Source organism: Paroedura picta, chromosome 12 (genome assembly GCF_049243985.1).
Source record: "Paroedura picta isolate Pp20150507F chromosome 12, Ppicta_v3.0, whole genome shotgun sequence".
Classification (NCBI taxonomy): Eukaryota; Metazoa; Chordata; class Lepidosauria; order Squamata; family Gekkonidae; genus Paroedura; species Paroedura picta.
The window spans coordinates 31795477-31813926 of record NC_135380.1 but is presented as its reverse complement, the minus strand read 5'-3'; the positions used below and the strand labels follow the sequence as shown (position 1 = coordinate 31813926).

At 44.3% G+C, this 18450-nt stretch overlaps 2 protein-coding genes across 8 annotated transcripts in view; one reads left to right on the top strand and one right to left on the bottom strand.

Annotated features, from left to right (window-relative positions):
* The window catches only part of SCAI (suppressor of cancer cell invasion), a 69646-nt gene extending 66071 nt beyond the window's left edge, over positions 1-3575 (bottom strand). For 5 of the 7 annotated variants that reach the window (XM_077305502.1, XM_077305503.1, XM_077305504.1 and 2 more), the window contains exons 1-2: positions 3420-3569; positions 135-179 (exon numbers count right to left, since the gene is read on the bottom strand). In XM_077305502.1, coding sequence (XP_077161617.1) covers positions 135-179; positions 3420-3472 — 98 coding nt within the window. In that variant the 5' untranslated portion in view covers positions 3473-3569. Of the gene's footprint in view, positions 1-134; positions 180-3419 lie in introns of all 7 variants that reach the window. The other 2 variants (XR_013225816.1, XM_077305508.1) reach the window with 2 other exon arrangements.
* A 4293-nt stretch (positions 3576-7868) lies between these two features.
* RPL35 (ribosomal protein L35) lies at positions 7869-14026 on the top strand. Its single transcript, XM_077305780.1, has 4 exons — positions 7869-8038; positions 11843-11979; positions 12942-13023; positions 13813-14026. Exons 1-4 carry the CDS (start codon positions 8036-8038, stop codon positions 13960-13962), a joined length of 372 nt encoding a protein of 123 aa, XP_077161895.1. The 5' UTR covers positions 7869-8035; the 3' UTR covers positions 13963-14026.
* The last annotated feature ends 4424 nt before the right edge of the window (positions 14027-18450 follow it).

Genomic DNA, 18450 nt, shown 5'->3' with positions numbered 1-18450 from the left:
CTGCTGCAGCAATGGAAAGGAGGGAGAGAAACAAAACAATATGGGAAGAGAAAAGGACCATCTTAGAAAGCCCACTGAATTCACCTCCATTCATGGGAAAAGGGACTGGAAAACAAAGATACCCATTCCCTTACCTGCTTCTTCGTCTGCGAAGTGGCTTCTCCGCCAGGCCTGTGGTTCTGAAGAGAGGATGGGGAAAGAGAGAAGGCAATGACAAAGGGCTGCAGGGACAAATAAGGATGACAATCCCACTCCACCCCAAACAACATATCACTGGGAATCTATACAAATTTCCTCATTTGACTAAATGTTTGCTCCCAATGATCTTCCAAGGAGCAGTGATCATAATCAAGGCCTTTCCACTCAGACAATTCCAGCTTCAAGAAATGTATGGAAGCAAATATATGCTGGATGCCCTTCATTTGCAATCATGTTAGCCCTACACATTACACAATCAAAGGATAAATTATCAGCACACAGAAACTACCCTTCTTCCATACTAAGAGAGGCCTCCCTTATGCCTTGGAGCGTGTCCTGTTTAATGTATGTTATTTGGCCACATGTTCCAATGACATCTGTCTCCCGTGGCCCCAATCCACATCATTGACCTTCACTGCAGTGACCTCCCACTCCAGACTCAAAAACTCCTCTTCCTCCACAAGCATGTTCCTAAATCTCATTGGACAACAGAACCAAACTGAGTGATTATACCATCACAAAGTAGGAGCAGCATTAGTCTATTTCAACAACAATAAGTCTTCTTCACCTTAAAGAGTAACCATTTTACTCCAACATAAGTTTTCAAGGACTATGTGAACACTGGTTCTTCATATGCTAGAATTTGATCCTCGCTATGCAGTCAATTTATGTAGAGGAGTTTAAGGAAAAGGATACTAAGGTACAGTGTGAAGTGTAATTATGTAAAATTCAAATCTAAAATGGAAAGCATTCATTAATTACACTAAGCTACTTAACACCTGTAACAGGTGGGAAATTACATATTTTGTCAAGGTAGATACTGCTGTAGTGAGATAAAAATTCCAAGTCCCAATTCAACCCAGCAGGTAGCATTCACTAGTGAATCTCAATTTAACAGTTTCATGCTGGAGCCTCTCTTCGAACTTTTGCTGATGGATGTTGAGTTAGGTCAGAAATCAAAGACCTCAATAGCTTAAATAGCCAAACTGGGATTTGTTAGGAGTTTTCACACTCCCTCCCTGGAAACACTGAACAATAACTTAAGCTTTTTACCATAACAAAATCTTTAACATTATGCAAGTTAACAGCTTAGCAAAACTAACAATCTATTTCTCCTAATTGGAGTTTCACAGATTACAATTAATTCAGCGCTTCTAGCATTTTATGGCTCTATGACCCTAATATATTTTCTGCAAACCTCTACATAAAATGCCTACATGGCAAGGATTCCCTCAATTTCTGAAGAAGTGGGGCTGTAGTCCACAAAAACATATGCCAAATGAAATCTGGTTAGACTTAAAAGATTCCTATTTGTTTTTTAAACATTCTCCTGATCTTAACTACACCGGAAAATGAAGCAGGCTCTTTGACCCTTTAGAACACTGCTCTTATCTATTCCCCATGTAATTTTCTCTAAACCTAGCACACCATGGTACCTCAGCATCCCCTTCCACAATACATTATCACCCAAGAATAGCCATCCTATAGTCAACAAGCTTGACACCAACAGTTATGTCCTCCATAGCCACACATAGCCAACCCTTGCCTAACATTCTCCCACATCACCCTCCAAACCTGAAACACGTACTGTGTTTCATCAGTTCATCTTACAAATTCTACCCAACCCACACCTAGGAAATCATTTCAAAGTACACAGTACACTCTCGCATCATGATCCCACAGGTCAACTTAAATCACTTCCAACACTTAACCAGGTAGCCCATACCCTTTATCTGTTCTTAATTCTCTAACTGCCACCAACTGTAAACCATTTTATCTGAATTCACCCCCAGGAAAGAAAATCAGACACACATCTCTTTATATTTAAAACTAAATACCATATGCAGGTGTAATGATATGGGCAATGAATGATACAAAACTCAAGTCTCTACAGTGAATTTCAAAGACTTGTCTCATTATAACCCAACCCCTGAGCCCTTGAAGGAAGTAAGATTGGGGCAATCTTCAAATCCCTGTAATTCCAGCTTCCTCAAAATGGCTCAAAAGGAAACTGCACCAAGCAGCCTATATTTTCTCCTATTTGTGTTTTGTTGTCCTGGCACCTGCCCATCAATCATATTTATTTATTTATTTGGATTTTTATATCCCAACTGACAAACTTCAAACTATGCACTCCTCAGGCCAGAGACTTCTTTTTCCCCTTATACCACCCTATGAAGTACAATGTACTTTATTACAATGTACTTTATTGGCCTTGTATTTCTACTAGTATTCATCCTCCTCCAGTTCTCTCACATTCTGAGGGCTTCAACTCTCAAGGCAACTTCCAACCCCACACAGACCCAGCGCCCATGCTCCTCCTTCAGCTTCTCCATACTCTTACACCTTCATCCAAATCCCCATTCACCAAAACACCCCCACACCCCACTCACTTATATTACAACCCCTCAACACTTCAGTAGACACATTCCCCAAAGGCATCCCAAAAGTAGCCACTCACTGCCTCCCTATTCCAGTACCTCAACCCCCTAACAATGCCACAGAGCCCCCAAATCCCTCATTCTGCAAAACCCTCAAAATTCTCTATCCTAAACTTCCCACATACCGTGCACCCTAGAGACTGCCCCCTCCCCAAACACCTCCCCATCCTCTGTCCAACTCCTCTCTACCCCAAAACTTCTCACCAGGCCGTTACCCTAGATCCCCCGCTCCCCAATCACTTTCACACTTCAGTACCCAAACTCCCAATGCAACCTCTAACCTATCCCATTCCCCTAAGCCCCACTCCCCTACATTTCTAATTCTCTTCCTCAAGTCCAGTCACAGCCCCACTGCCTCCGACCCTAAACCTCCCATAGCCCTATCTCTGCTCTTGCACCCACGCCCCTCCTTGCCCCAAATGACACCAATACCCCCAACGACTTCCACCCTTCAGCATACAACCCAGCAAATGCAACACCCCGTCACCCCACTCTGCCGCAACCAAGCCATCATGCCACTTTGGCCCCCGACTCCCTTACGCCCCTCCGTCTCCCACAGCCTGCCGGACAAACCGCCCCAGACGCCCCAGCCCTGCGCCCCCATAACCGCTCGCGGCGACCTCCCAGTCTCACCTGAGCTCTCCGGCCCCCCACCCCTCTCATCCTTCCCCCAACAGGCATTCCTCCGCTCCCCCATACAAGCCCACCGCCGACTTCCACCCCAACTCTCGCCTAGCATCCTCAGCCCCCCCCCCTCCCCCGTCCCCGCTGCCCCCTCACCTGGAGACCGGGCCAGTGCGAGGCAGGCGCTGCCGGGCAGCCCCTCTCACCATCCGCGCTCCCAGGCGAAGCCGTTCCTGAGGGAGCTGCAGGCGACGCTGCTGCCGCCGCTCGCTCGAGGCTGCCTAGAGGGAGGGGAGCGCGACGCCTCAGCCTAACCTGAGCAAGGCATCGCTCAGTCCACCTCCTTGCCACTCCGCCACTTCCATTGGCCCAGATCCTCCACGGGTGCCTCTCGATTGGCCGAACTCGCTGCCCGTTTGTCTGCCCCTCCTCAGTATCCCCGTCAGTTTTTTCCAGAGGCGGAACGGAGGCGAGCGCCACCCTCAGGGCAGAGCGTAGCGTTGCAGGGGAGCTGCAGCCTACCTGCATCGAAATTAGGGCTCGTTTGCGCGGGGGGGGGGGGGGGGCTCTGTCTTCCCAAGGGGTCTTGGATTATTTGATTGATTCATTGACTGACTGACTAGCCTGGTCCCCGAGCTGGCTTTGCGTGGCTGTAAACCACTCTCTGTCCATCTGTGATTATTATTACGTGTAATTAATTTATTGTTATGATTATTGTTCAATGTGTAATTAATGTAATAGTTCATCCATTCATTCACTCAGTTTAACACTGAACATGCAAGCAGGCCTGCTCACAAAAATAAAAACTGCATCCAGCTGCGCTGTCAGTGCAGCAACTGGCACTCAAGATTTTCAACTGCCGGCTATAAAGCACAACTGAATTTGAGCCAGCACTCACTAGCAGCATATAGTCTATAATGAATCTATCTTTCCATTTCCAGGTGTTGAGGACAAACAGCAGATTGCTACAGTCTCCCTGCCTTTACCTGTAAGTTTCCCAAAGAGATCTGGTTGCCCCACCCTTGAAGATAACACGGTGGACTCCATTTCAGGGTGGGGGTGGGGGTGAGGGGATGTCTTTGATTTTAATTATTGACTCCTTGTTGAGCACCTATAGAATCTAGACTAGGGGTAGTCAAACTGTGGCCCTCCAGATGTCCACGGACTACAATCCCCATGAGCCCCTGCCTGCGAATGCTCATGAGAATTATAGTCCATGGACATCTGGAGTTCCGCAGTTTGACTACCCCTGACTGTGGCTCTTAATCAGGGTTACGCCCCTTCCAATAGAGAAATCTATAAAGGACAACTATTCAGAACTATGAGGGGAAGTGGGGCAGCCATTCAAGATTTCTAGCTTCTCCTTCTCATAATGACTTAGGAACATAAGAGGTACTTTGATGCCTTTGCTGGTCCATCTAGTCCAGTATCATTTCACAAAGGGACCAGCCATTTTCCTGGAGGTCCAACAAACAAGGCACAGAGGCCAAGGCCTGTACCTATCATTGCCTCCTGGCACTGGTATTCACAGGCTGATAATCTCTGGATATGGTAGCTTAATTTAGACATCCTGGTTAGTAGCCATGGATAGACCCCCTTTTGGACAGCCTCAAGGAGGGGAATTGCTTAATATTGCTCAGCTCATATTTATTAATTTGTTATTTTTATCTCCTCTTCCCTCATGGCAGCCTCATTCAAGGAAACCGAAAATGGCAACCCAGAATACAGATCCAAGTGGGAAGCCATGTTGCTCTGAAGCAGCAGAACAAATTCAGAGTCCACTGGCACCTTTAAGGCCAACCAAGTTTTATTCAAGGTATGAGGTTTTGTATGCAGGCACACTTCCTCAGATACAATGTCATGGAATTGTATCTGAGGAAGTGTGCATGCACGCGAAAGCTCATACCTTGAATAAAACTTTATTGGGCTTAAAGGTGCCACTGGTCTCAGAATTTGTTCAAACCAGAATACAAACAGTATAGAATTCAGTTTCCAACAAGATGCCCCTTTCTATCTGTGACATTTTTATTCCACCATCCTGCCAAAGAGCTCTCCCTCCCTCATTTGTCCTCACAATAGCAATTGCAAGGTAGTAGAACCCAAGGAACACATAGCAAGCTTTATGGCCGAGCAGGTGGGATGTAAACCCAAGCCTCTCCAGGCCTTGTAAAATACTTTAACTAGAATATTGACTGCCTTGTTTAATGCCATTCCTCTACAGGAAATTAATTTGAGATCTTGTGGTGGCAATCCTCAACAGGTTTACTCAGAAGTAAGTCCCATTTTATTAAATGGGAGCTTACTTCCAGGAAAGTGTTTTTAGGATTGTAGCCCATTTCACACAACAGGAAGATATGGTTATTTTTATCCACTCACATATTTATATCCTGTTCTCTGCTTGACATTTTTGAAAATCAAAAAAGTCTCATACCCTTTTGCTTTCCCTTAGAGGGAACTATAACTAAACACCATAATCTATCCTTTTTTTGCTCTTTTATTCATGCTTCCCTGCCTTACAGTATCCTTTTTGAAATGGAGTGACATGACGGATCTATATGAGGACATCTGGTTGCTTTATTTTCAGTTCCCTTCATAATTATCCTGGCATGGAATTCATCCTTTCACTGCTGCCACATTCTGACCTTTGTATTGAAGTACCGACAAGAGACCTTTCTTAGACAGTCATTGTTGGTTCATGTCCCATCAGTGTAAATATATGTTCAGATCACACACACACCCTGCATCACTTTGCACTTACTTACACTGCACCTTATTTTCCATGTTGTTGCCCACTCGGTCAGTTTCAAGCAATCACCTTCACTATCAACTTTGCTTATAATTGTAAAAGGGTTTCACGTAGCAGGACACCCGCTTGAGAATGCAAAGAGCCACTGGCTGAAGTACAGAATACTGAACTACAGGAACACAGGGCCTGGCTCAGTAGGAAGTGCACACGACACATATACACATACACCACTTGGATTTTCTGTGAGATTCATACTTCTGGTGCCTTGCTCTTTAGAGGCTGAGGCAACAAGGTACAAGACTCTATTTGCACCCTTTCCTTGCATTGCTTCCACTGGAGACTAATTTGTTCTCCTGGAGGCTGCAGAGATTTTGTTCTCCAGGCATTTGGCTGAACGTTAATGAAGTTTGTTTATTTTTTACATTTATATACTGCCCTCCTCTGTGGCTCAGGACAGTTTACATTGCAACTTGTGTTGCAGTACAAGGAATGTTATCATTTTGAACATATAATAATTGGGAACACTTAATGCCACAGGCTTTGCTTTGATGGGGCGGGTGTTGTAGAACATTTGAGAGATTCAGTTATAGTATATTTTGGTCTGCATCTGACTGAATAACCATCTTCTTTCAATCAGGTATCAGGTGAAACCCAAAAGATAAAAGGCCGAGCAAACCGTTGTGTGTGGGGGGCGGCTAGTTCCACAACTAAATGGCAACTACAGAAAAATGCTTGTCCCCAGCTGCCACTCAGCAGAAAATGGAGCTAGATGAGGCAGGGCCTCAGGGATTCAGATGCCACTGCCAGCTAGCCAGCAAAACAAGCTTACTGTGCCAGATGGCTGCTGAGAATTTCCCCCTTCCTGTGCAATCCACAGACTTCACAAATCATAACAGAATTGACAGTTCCAAATTGGGAGATCCCCGGAGGTTTTGGGGTTGAGCCTCAGGAGGGCAGGGTTAGGGGAGGGACCTCAGTGGGGCATAAGGCCACAGAGTCCACCTTACAAAGCAGCTATTTTCAGTTATTAGGTGTAATTCTGGGCAATCTCCAGGCTCCACGTGGAGCCCTTGAATACCTGTTTGTACTTCTGTAATCCAGATCTACGAAGCACAGTTCATACATTCACGGGAATATAATGGCAAAATGGACAGCAAAGAATGCAGGTCCCATTCAGCATGCTCCACTACATTAAAAACTTGCTCCAAACTGTGCCAGTTTTTAAATTTATTTTAATATACCAAGTAACATTCAGAACTCGAATCAACCACTTGCTATGGGGTGGTCCAGCTGACCACTTCAGGGTTCTATCACCCGACTTTCCTGGCAGTAAGCCCCATAGAATCAGATCGGATTTTTACTTTGAAACTGACCTTCTCAGGATTTTTACTTCCAAGCTGACCTCCTCCTTACTCTGCGCATGCATGCATTAGGTTTCAGGCACAGGATACTGATCCTGGAATAAGGATAGAATACATGTCTAAATACATGGCGATTGCTATAGAATCGCCGAGGATCAGACGCGACTAAACAGATAACATCATCATCACATGTTCTATGTAAACGTTTCAAAATGTTTTATGTAAACCGCCCAGAGCCGTAGGGAAGGGCGGTATAAAAATCTAAATAAAATAAATAAATAAAAAGCTAAAAATTATCAGTAGAACCCTATTTCCAAGACGCAGTCCAGCATACATTTAATTTGCATTTCGTTGCTTGAACCGCGCTGCTTTATCACTGAACAATTCGATTATTGCATTGCTCGGCATCCAATAATTTTCTTCTCCAGCTACGGCCAGAACGTGTATCTGAAGGAGTGAGCAGCGCCTCAAGAAACCTCCTACGCTGCCGCCCCGTTACATGGGCCAAACCATTACGCCACCGGGGGAAGAGAAAGGAATCTCGACGTCGAGTTTAGTTTCCCCGCCCCGCGCCGTCTTTGGTCGCTCCCGCCCCCTGGTTTCCTGTTCCTTCCCGGCTTCCGTCCTTTCCTTTTGCTCGGCGGAACCGACTCTTCGCCACTGCCATGGTGAGTGTGAGGCCCGGGGAAGAGGTGGAATCCGGTGCCATCGGCCGCAGAAACGGACTTTTGCCTTCTGAGCCTGGGCGGCTTCGGCAGAGGGAGGCTCGGAGTGTTGAGGCCGCGCTCAGTGATGGGTCGTGACGAGAGGATCTTTTAGAAGCGGGCGGCGGGGTAGAGTAGGCCGCACCGGGGAAAGTTTAGGGTTCTGGAGAGAAAGAGGCCGGCTTCGGCTGCGGGAAGGGGCGCCGTGGAGAGTCTCCAAGGTTACAATATTAGGTTGCAGGTTATGGCTGTAGGCTTGAATGGGTTGGGCTGGAGTTACTTGTTGAGGAAAGGCGGCCCATCAGATGTCCATGGACTACAATTCCCATGAGCAAATATTGGCAGGGGCTCATGGGAATTGTAGTCCATGGACATCTGGAGGGCCGCAGTTTGACTACCCCTGCTGTAAGAGGTGCTGTCTTGAAAGCCTTTTGACTTGTTACGTGGTGGCAAAGCTGGGCGTGCTGTTAGAGCCGCATGTGACACGGAGGAACAGCCAGCTTTTTCTGCCCTTTGGGGTGAGGCACCTGTGCATCTCCCTAACTTGATGGAGCGCTTGGTGACTTGGATGTGTATGTGTGAATGCATCCTCGACGTTAGCAACTGCCTATGATGAAATCTGTACGCCCCCTCAGAATGTTTTTGCATTCAATCATCTGCTAGTCAAACATATTGGTCCCCTTTCTGTTGTTTGTGCTTTTTTAATTGAATTTTTAGTTGTTTGTTAACATTTTTTATGCTTGCCACCTTGAATTTGGGTGGGAAAGTAGCATAAAATGTTTTAAATAAATATTAAATAAGTTAAAAACCAGCAACAGAGTACTTTGAATGTTCAGTCATTAAAAGCAACTAAAAGTACAGATTGTTCTGGTGTTGCTGTGTAGTTCTCTGAGAAGATGTTTCTCTTCTCCATAGTCTATAATGTGGTGCAGAGAAGGTACATGAAAGTCCTTGGATAAAGAAGAGACTTACACTTAATCACATGTTCTCAAATTGTTTTTTTAAGAAGCAAAATTATGATAATTCCATTTTAAGCAGACATACCCTTCCAAGCCCATTGATTTCAAGGGACTTAAAGATCAGATGAAGCTGCCTTATACTGAATCAGTAGTCTACTTAGGCTGGCAGCGGCTCTCCAGGAACTCAGGTTGAGGTCATTTCTACTACCTGATCCTTTTAAATAGTTGTCAGGTTTGAACCTTGGCCTTCTACATGCCAAGCAGTGGTTTTGTTGCTGAGCCATAACCATTCCGTGTAAGGCTGCACTGTAAGGAGCTGTGTGCAGATGATGCACAGTTATGTGTGACAAACTAAGCTTGCATGTGCATGGCATTTGATTGTCCCCACTTGCTTGTATTGAATTTTTTCAAGTCTGAGTATTACAGAAATAATGTCTTCTGGAAATCTGCCATTAATGAAGGTTTGATAAGACTTGTTTGGGTTGTACTATGCTTTGGTGGAGAAGGGGGGGGAGGCAACAGAAGGGGACTCCCAAAGTGGTGGCACTGTCCCCTGTACAAACTGAATGATGCCAGTTGATGGTGGGTATGTCTGTTAAGAGTAGTCATTAAATGGAGCCTCTGTGCACAGGGATAGTACATCTGGGAGCTGAGATTTTGGGGAAGTCATCTACATATTTTTGTGCCAGTGAACTTCACAAGAACCGTCTGGTTACTGCTGGACATAAGATGGTAGGCTAGGTGAGAGTCATCCTGTGCTAGTTTTTGTGAGGTGATAGCTTGAGGCCAGTGTTATAATACAAGAATGTATCTGTATTCTCTAACATGTGAAATAATTTTATTTCCATATTTCCTCCACTGTGCATTCTGCCTCACTTGAAACTTTATTTCATGTGACTGAATGCAACAAAGCAGGAAAGGGTGTTGGGGGCACTCTTGGGAGAAGTAGTTTAGGGCGTGTGTTCTCAAACTTCTGTGCTGTGACACAGTTTACTAATATAACAGGATTAACTTTTGCTTATATATTCCCACTGTCATGCTGTTCAGTTCACAGTCTGAGGAAGAGTGCTTGCACTCGAAAGCTCACACCTTGAATAAATCTTTGCTGGTCTTAAAGGTGCTACTAGACTCTGATTTTATTGTGCTACTTCAGACCAACACAGCTACTCATTTGATTCTGTCATAATAGATGATCTTGTCAAGAGAGACAGACTGATTGAAGTCCTACCTGGTGTAGCTAAAAGCTACACAGATGACACTAGGTTAAAGTTGTGCAGGAAGCATCACTCCCTGTTGAAATCTCAAATGCTTTCATGGCCGGAGTCAGTTGACTGTGTTCCAGCTGTGTGACCATGGCTGGCATCTTCAGAAGTAGGACACAGTATGATGGGAATCTCTCCATGCCAAAGTGGGAATCCCTTTGGCATGGAGGTTCCAAGTTTGTTGTGTCCTACCTTTGAATATGCCACCCACAGTTACTGCGGAAACAGCGGGGATTAAACTACCAGACCATGGCTAAACAGCCCAGAACACCCACAACAACCACTTCCCTGGTTATCTTTTCCTAATCCAGATAATTTAGGAAGGTCACTAGGTCTGTGCTTGTCCTGTTCCCTTGCTGTCATGGGTATGAACTGTTTTGAAACACCTTGCAATCCTGGGTTGATGAAAACTCTTAATGGTGTAAGAAATTGCAAACATTCAGCAACCCTTTAATACAGCTCCTCATGTTGTGGTGACCCCCAACCATAAAATTATGCAGGTGTTCTTTCAAAGAAATTAAACCACAACTGGCCAATGGTGTGAAGATCCATTGTCCATGATTGTATATAAATTGGGTTTTTTTCTGGGGTTTCTCAGTTCAGTTCTGCGGCTAGTCCCACCATGCTGATCTCGCTCTTTTCTGCTGCTCCAGACACACAAATGTTCTGTCTCAATCTACCCCACAATGATGTTGTGTGGATGGTGCACCCCCCCCCCCCAGCAAGCTGCTTGCTCTGCCGTGACTCCTGTGAAAGGGCTATTCGATCCCCAAAGGGGTCCCGACTCCCAGGTTGAGAACCACTGCTTTATTGTATAGAAATGCAACTGAACCTGTTGCATTGCCACCAGCTCAACAAACAGTACAGTATTTGGGGACCAACTGCATATTTGATGCATGCGGGTGCAGAGCTGTGTGTTTATCATTTAGAAAATAAAATTTGGGTAAAAGTGGTGCAAAATTCTACTCCCAATTTAAATTATACAAATTATTAACGTTTTCATAGTACTTCCTCTTCCCCCTCCCAATCACAGGAAAAATAGTTTAGCGATCTCTGACTCCAGAGATCTTGGCAGATGTGACCCACTTGCATCCAAACATACCATACTTGCAGTGGCTAGAATTGTCTCTTATTTTTATATGACCAGCCTTCCAGTAGGAAAGGAGGAATAACATTTAAACATATGCTGTGCAGTTTATTCTTAATCTTTGGTAGCACTGTCAAGTCTCAATCGACTCATTATGACCTCATGAAGTTTACATGGGTTTTTCAAGGCAAGAGATGAATGGAGGTGGTTTGCCATTGCCTCCCTCCTTATAGCAGTCCGTTTTCCTTTTTGTTGTCCCATCCAAGGAGTAACCCTGCTTAGCTTTTGAGCTCTGATAAAATCAAGCTAGTCTGGACTATTAGGGCTGCAACTAAGGCATTGGTAATGAGCTGATAAAATGAGAAGATGCGACATGGCTTTCCCCAAAAGACGGAGCAATGAAAGAGACTGCAATTTTTTGGCTTTTTGCATGCTGATTGTTTTTTTCTTTTGTCCCTAGGCGAAAATCAAGGCCCGTGATTTACGAGGGAAGAAGAAGGAAGAGCTGTTGAAGCAGTTGGAAGATCTCAAAATTGAATTGTCTCACCTTCGTGTGGCCAAGGTGACTGGAGGAGCAGCCTCTAAACTCTCTAAGATGTGAGTCTCCTCCATAGTTTTTCTCTCTGTATTTGAGTGTAAAGGTATTTGGCACCTTTAAAGTTGTAAGCTGCAGTCATTCCTCGTTGCTCCTTCTCTCATGCTCCTTGCAGAGCTTTGCACATGACTTGTTTTGGTGATGCTGTGCAGGTGTCCACAGGGAATATAAAGAGCATAGCAGTTTCCAAGATCAGTGAGTATGGAGAATAAAATAAGACTACCAGCTTCCAGGATATATTTTTAAAAATATTTTAGCTGGGCTATGTGGACGGCAGGAGAGCAATTCTAAGCAATTATCCTCAATGGCAGGGGTAGTCAACCTGTGGTCCTCCAGATGTTCATGGACTACAATTCCCATGAGCCTTGGGAATTGTAGTCCATGAACATCTGGAGGACCACAGGTTGACTACCCCTGTTCTATGGGGTTATCTTCCAGGAGGGTGTTCTTAGGATGGCACTGCAGAGCTGTTGAATTCATTCTCCAGTATTGAAAGCCATTCAGTCTCTTAACTAGCAAGTGCTTGAGATAAGCTACCTTGCTTTGCTTGTGAGCATTTTTGAACATTTGATTCTCCTCTGGTGGAGATAGCATGCTGGTCTGAGTGTTCTCATTTGGTATTGTGTCTGAAGAAGTCTTTAAAGTGCCACATGTAATTTTGTTGTGGCAAACTACCCGTTGGGAATGATTGTAGTCGGTTGATGATCATTGGCACAGGTGTAATGAACAGACTGCATTATAATCCTTGTTATGGTTATTTCCAGTACAAGAAGGGTAACAGTTATACCTTACTATTATTTTGCACCTTTAGCCGAGTTATTGGTTTGCCCAAACCCAAGCCAGTGAATCCAGCTGAGCTGGAATTTGAAGCCGGGCCTTCCAGGTCAGTGTGTCAAGAGAGCACCAAGCTTGAGGTACTGCCACAGTTAACCTCTTAAACCCCATCTTTCTGTTCCCTTTTTAGCCGGGTTGTGCGCAAATCCATTGCCAGAGTACTGACAGTCATTAACCAGACCCAGAAGGAAAACCTCAGGAAATTCTATAAAGTAAGTCTGAATGAACATTTCTGCCTCCTGCCCATCTTTTGCAGTTGATTTTAGTGAAACGAGGGCAAAGCTATCGACATCCATGTGGCAGTATGTAAAAATGTGATATTCTTGAAGCCAGGCGAGCACGGTGCTGATTCAGTGATCTTTATTTTAAAAACAACAACTGAGCACCTTGAATTCAGTAGATAACAGGCAGGTATGGATAATTGCAGGAGAGAGGAGCTTAAAAAAAATCTGCAAGGCTAACACCCAACGCTGCTTACAACCCCATGGACGCAGTGTGAATCTGTTCTTGCTAAAGCATTCCCCTGCTGGGTGGCTTTCGCTGGACCAGCTGGTCTGAGCAGTTGTCCTGCAGGTACATTGTTCCCTTTGGCCAGTATCTCTTTGTGTAAGGCATGGGAACTGGCTGAAAAGTTGGCACAGATTTGGAAAGAGTCAGTTTGGGGACTTGGGAGTGGGGAAGATATTAAGAGGGTTTGGGCTTCTCTTTCTTGGCTCAGGGCAAGGCTGACATTCAAAGAGACCATCAGCCCTGGATCACATAGCAGGATTTGTGTTTTTTTTCATATACTGAAAATAAGCAGGCAAAACAATGTATGTGCAGCCTAGCATTTGACAATGAGAAGAGATACGGAAAAGGAAGAAGCAAAGAGCAGTAAAGTAACAGATGGGTCTGATGGGGGGTGTCTGCTATGCAATTGTGCTGTACTTACTTAGACAAACCAAAACATAAAAGTCATGCCATTCCTTTCTGAGCCTGACTTCTGTCACTCCTGTAAATAGGGAAAGAAGTACAAGCCTCTAGACCTGCGGCCCAAGAAGACCCGTGCCATGCGGCGTAGGTTGAACAAGCACGAAGAAGGTCTGAAGACCAAAAAACAGCAGCGAAAAGAACGCCTGTACCCACCTCGGAAATATGCCGTGAAAGCTTGAGCTTCCAGTGTGCGGTTGCCCTGGTGGCTTCCCTTTTCCCATTAAAGGTGTTTTGTCTTTCAAAGTTCGTGGCTTTTCTTTGCGAGGAGCGTCTCCTGCAGATCAGTGGCTAAGCCTCAACGGCTCTGGGAGAGCATCTGTTATGCTTTTGTGGAGAAAACTGCAAACCTATATAGCATATTCTGATGCAGGGGCATTCTTAAAATATTGGCCTCTCTGTTTTTACATTAAAAAAAATTAAACATTTACAGGTTCACAATATGGTTCAGGAGTTCGATTTCGTAGATTATAATTGTGTAATAAAAAGAGGAAAGTCTCAGCTATAATCAGTATAGGTATACACATCAGTATTACTAACAAAGATTTAGTAACTTACCAGCCACAAGGAAGCTCAATTAGCATCATCACCATGAAGGGAATGCTGATTATGCCTCTCCCCTGCCACTATTTTTCTGATCTAAAGCAATTCTGAGGAATTATTTGGGCCCATTTGGAAGGTTTTCCCCACACACATGCTTAGTGAGTGTGGCAGCCTTGGCCCCCTACATATCTTATTCAGATTTTGTACCTGCATCTCTGCAATGGAAATCAAAACCGCTCACAACATCATTCTTCATCTATTTTATCTTGGTTACGCCAAGAGTGAGTAACTGGCCCATGGTCATCCATTGAGCTTCCATAGTGAAATGGAGATTTGAAATGGCATCTTCCAGAACCTGTTTTGACATTCTATCCCCTATACCAGGGATTCCCCACCATGGGTCCATGGACTCCCAGGGGTCTGCAGAAGCTCTGAAGGGGGTCCATGTCATTTCCCCTTCTGTCTTAATGGACTTGGCCACAAGCTAGGGAACCAGCCACTTCCATTGCTTTTTGGGGGCTCCTCCATGGTCAAAAGGTTGAAAAAGGCTGCCCTACACTATGCTCATTTCATGTATTATCTGATAAGACCTTTCACTGGAAATGTTGGGGCAGATATCCAACCTGATATTTTTGCATTCTGCTGACCAGAGACAACCTGTATTTCCTACTCCAAGCCCAATATTTGTGCCTATTATGGGGAATAAAGTCCACCACAGTTTAAGATTTGCTGGGTAAAACAATCATCTACTGATGAGCTTAAATACTTTTACTGTATGCTGGGACAAATACTTTGAGATTTTCAGAAGTTTACTGGCCATTATAATCTCTTCCTCAGCGGAGTCTCTGCAGGGCTCCTATTGATTGATGGGAAGAGAAGATAATATGGTTTTTATAGTCCTTCAGTTTGTTGGTTCATCTAGTACAGTATTGTCTGTACTTGGGATTGCAAATTCCATTTTGGGAAAATTCCTGTAAATTTGGCTATGCCTTGGGAGGGTGGAGTTTGGGAAAGGAGTTCTACAGGGATGTGATTGGATTCCTTCCAAGGGATCATCTTCCCTCCAAGACTGCCATTTCATCCAAGGGAACTGAGTTCTATAGTCACTATGACTTGTAAACTACCAAGCCCCACCTGGAGGTTGGGTAATCCTTTGGGTACTTGACTGGCAACAAGACAGGCAGCAGTGATTCCAAACCCATCTTCCACTGACCCCTTTCACTGGAACTAATTGATCCTGGAGCCTGTTTTACTTAAAGTAAGCATGCTGCTGAATAAGTGGGAGCTTCTTAATACAGGCATGTTTGGAGTATAAATGGAAGACATTAGGTACCATTTAGAAAATCATGTTATATATCATGTATGGTAGGAATAGAGGTTCTGGAAATCCCGAAGCTGTTAAAAATGTGGTTTTGGGAGGTCAAATTGGGGAGGGGGGAGGGATTGAAATATATGCAGTGTGTATCAAGCCTAAAATTTCTGCTTTGGGAACGTAATCAATTATTTAGCATGTAAAATTGTACTATTTGGCATACTTTGAGAAGTTACATGCAAACTCATAAAGAAGAGTACTTGAGGGAGAGGAGCAAACTCCCAACATCCTATACTATCGTTGCATGTATATCTTAGTTTTTGTCGTCTGGAGCCAGGAAGGTTGAACATAGATGCACAAACGTAGTAGAAGTATTTGAAGAAATAGTCTTCTACAGTAACAATAGTAACATATTTAGATACAAAGTTAAAACTTCACAACATTCCCCGGCCCGAAGGAAGCGCGCCTAGCCTCGACCAGGGCCAGGGCTTTTTCAGTCCTGGCCCCTACCTGGTGGAATGAGCTCCCGGGTGATCTGCGGGCCCTGCGGGATTTGTCAGCTTTCCACAGGGCCTGTAAAACGGAGCTCTTCCACCAGGTCTATGGTTGAGGCTGGGGTCAGCAAATCAGGGACATCGCTCTCCCCCTAGGAGTTGGAGTGTACGCTACTCCCCTATCCTTTCCTCTTCACCTCTTAATAATTGGGGGAGGGATGGGATTTTTAGCCGCCACGTTAGTAGATTAATGTTTTAATGGGAATTTTAATGGGATTAGTTGTTGTGACCCGCCTCGAGCCTATCGGGAGAGGCGGGAAATAAATCTAATAATAATAATAATAATAATAATAATAAAAACTTCAATAGGGATTACTTCAATAGGTTACATAATAATACAGCATAATTCTGGAAATAGGTTTTCCTGAGTGTGTTACATTTTGCCGTACATAATTATGTCAACTTATTCCAGAATGTTTCATATGTTTCTTTTTTTCAGTACTCCCAACGTTTGTAAGTTACTGGTTCTTTTGTCTATCACCCCCAACCCTGAGTTTTTACATCAGAACTGCATTCTTCACATACAATAGTATGCATGAGTATGTTTGAATCCCCATGTGGGGTAAATGCCATGTAAAACTTCAATGTGGTAGTGCATTACCATTGTTCTGAAAAATATGTCAACTGGTAAGTGCTATGAATTACGTGAGAACATGCACGAACATGAGAATATGTGAGCAGGACTGAGAAACTTCCTCTATCAGATGGTAACAGCATACTTTGCTGAAAAACTGGAGAAATTGTTTTCCTTCTTGGTTTATGCATCGCTTAACAGCACAATAATGCATGCACATGAACTTGCAGTTGTGCGAGCTTCGGCAGCACATATACTAAAATTGGAACGATGAACTTGCAGTTTGTTACAGCTGAGCTAGCCACTTGTTCAAGTTGCATTTTAAGGTTAATCTTCATTAAGTGTGGTAAGAAGGTCTGCTTGATTATTTCCAGTTGGGTTGCAAAGTGATTTGTTTTTGATTGAACAAGCACAGCTCTTGCGGACCTCTTGCCTTAGTGGCCCAATCAATGGCAGCCAGCAATTGCTTCAGTTAGACAGTGGGTAATCAGAAAGCCGTTTTATCCCCACCTTTGTATCCCCAGTGAACTTCATGACGCTACATGGCCAAGCATACAAGATCTTCCAGCGGAATTATCACAGGCAGGAGACACTGAGAAAAACCTTTCTCTGCCTAGAAACCTGGAGGGCCTCTGCCAATCAGTACTGGTCCTGTCACCCTGAAAAAGCATTATGATTTCATACACCTTCCAAGGAACTCAGAGCATTTCTTCCTTTTGCTGTTTTATCATAACTTGCCCAGGAGGCAAACTATGCTGAGAAATAGCAACTGGTCCCCGGTCGCCTAGTGAGTGCAGAAATGAGATTGGAAACCAGATTTCCTTAGTCCTAGTCTAACACATTACCTGCTACACCTCCTTCTTAGTCTTAAATGGTGTCAGCTACAGTTCTGGCTTCTTTGACCAAGTTTAGCTCTTGGCCCTTTTTCCATAGCTGTAAGAATTACGTTAAAATGTTCTGTTTTACGTATATAAGCTCCTTACACAGCTGAATTTAGTGCTTCTGTGCAATCTGAGCAAATACAGCTCTGGTATGGAAAATAATAATTGCTATTGAGCCTCCCGAAGAGTTAATTCCAGAGAGAGGTTTCCTTGAGTGGCTGCAGAAAATAAGCACACATGTGGGCATGTGCTTGTCCCTATACACCTCTGGGTTAATTGCTCTGCTCCAAATTAACTCCTGTAGTACAAGTTTCCAACAGTGCTCTTAGCAGGGGTCGGCATCTGGGCAAATTGTCAAAGGGCATTTGTTCAACAGAAAACAAAGCAAAGAATACAGGTCTGGGAATGAATAAAGAAGGCCTTGGACAAGGTGTGCAATTGGACTGAGACTATATTTCATGGTAAAGGTGATGGCGCTGCCTGCAGGCAGAAGTTACTGTCCTGACTAGTGGCAATGTCCTCCTTTTCTCCAGAGAGAAGTGATGAGGTGTTAGCCTGAGAGGCATATCTTCCTCCTTTGCAAGGCATCCCTTTTCAAAAGAGGCAAGGGCTCCTGTCTGTAGCTTTGCTTAAGTACAGGCTGCAGCATCTTTGCTTTCTCCCAGGTAACAAATCCTCTTTCACACCTCCATCCCTTCTTTATTTTGCCCTTCTCAGGAGCTCAGAGCAGCATATACTGACTTGCCTTCTCTTCTCCCCACTCTACTTTGTATCTCTACCACAACCATATGCAGTAGGTTAAGTGG

Coding starts and splice junctions, on each gene's coding strand:
- RPL35 (XM_077305780.1), top strand. Junction 11,980..12,941: donor GCCTCTAAACTCTCTAAGAT/GTGAGTCTCCTC, acceptor TTCCCTTTTTAG/CCGGGTTGTGCGCAAATCCA. Junction 13,024..13,812: donor ACCTCAGGAAATTCTATAAA/GTAAGTCTGAAT, acceptor TCCTGTAAATAG/GGAAAGAAGTACAAGCCTCT.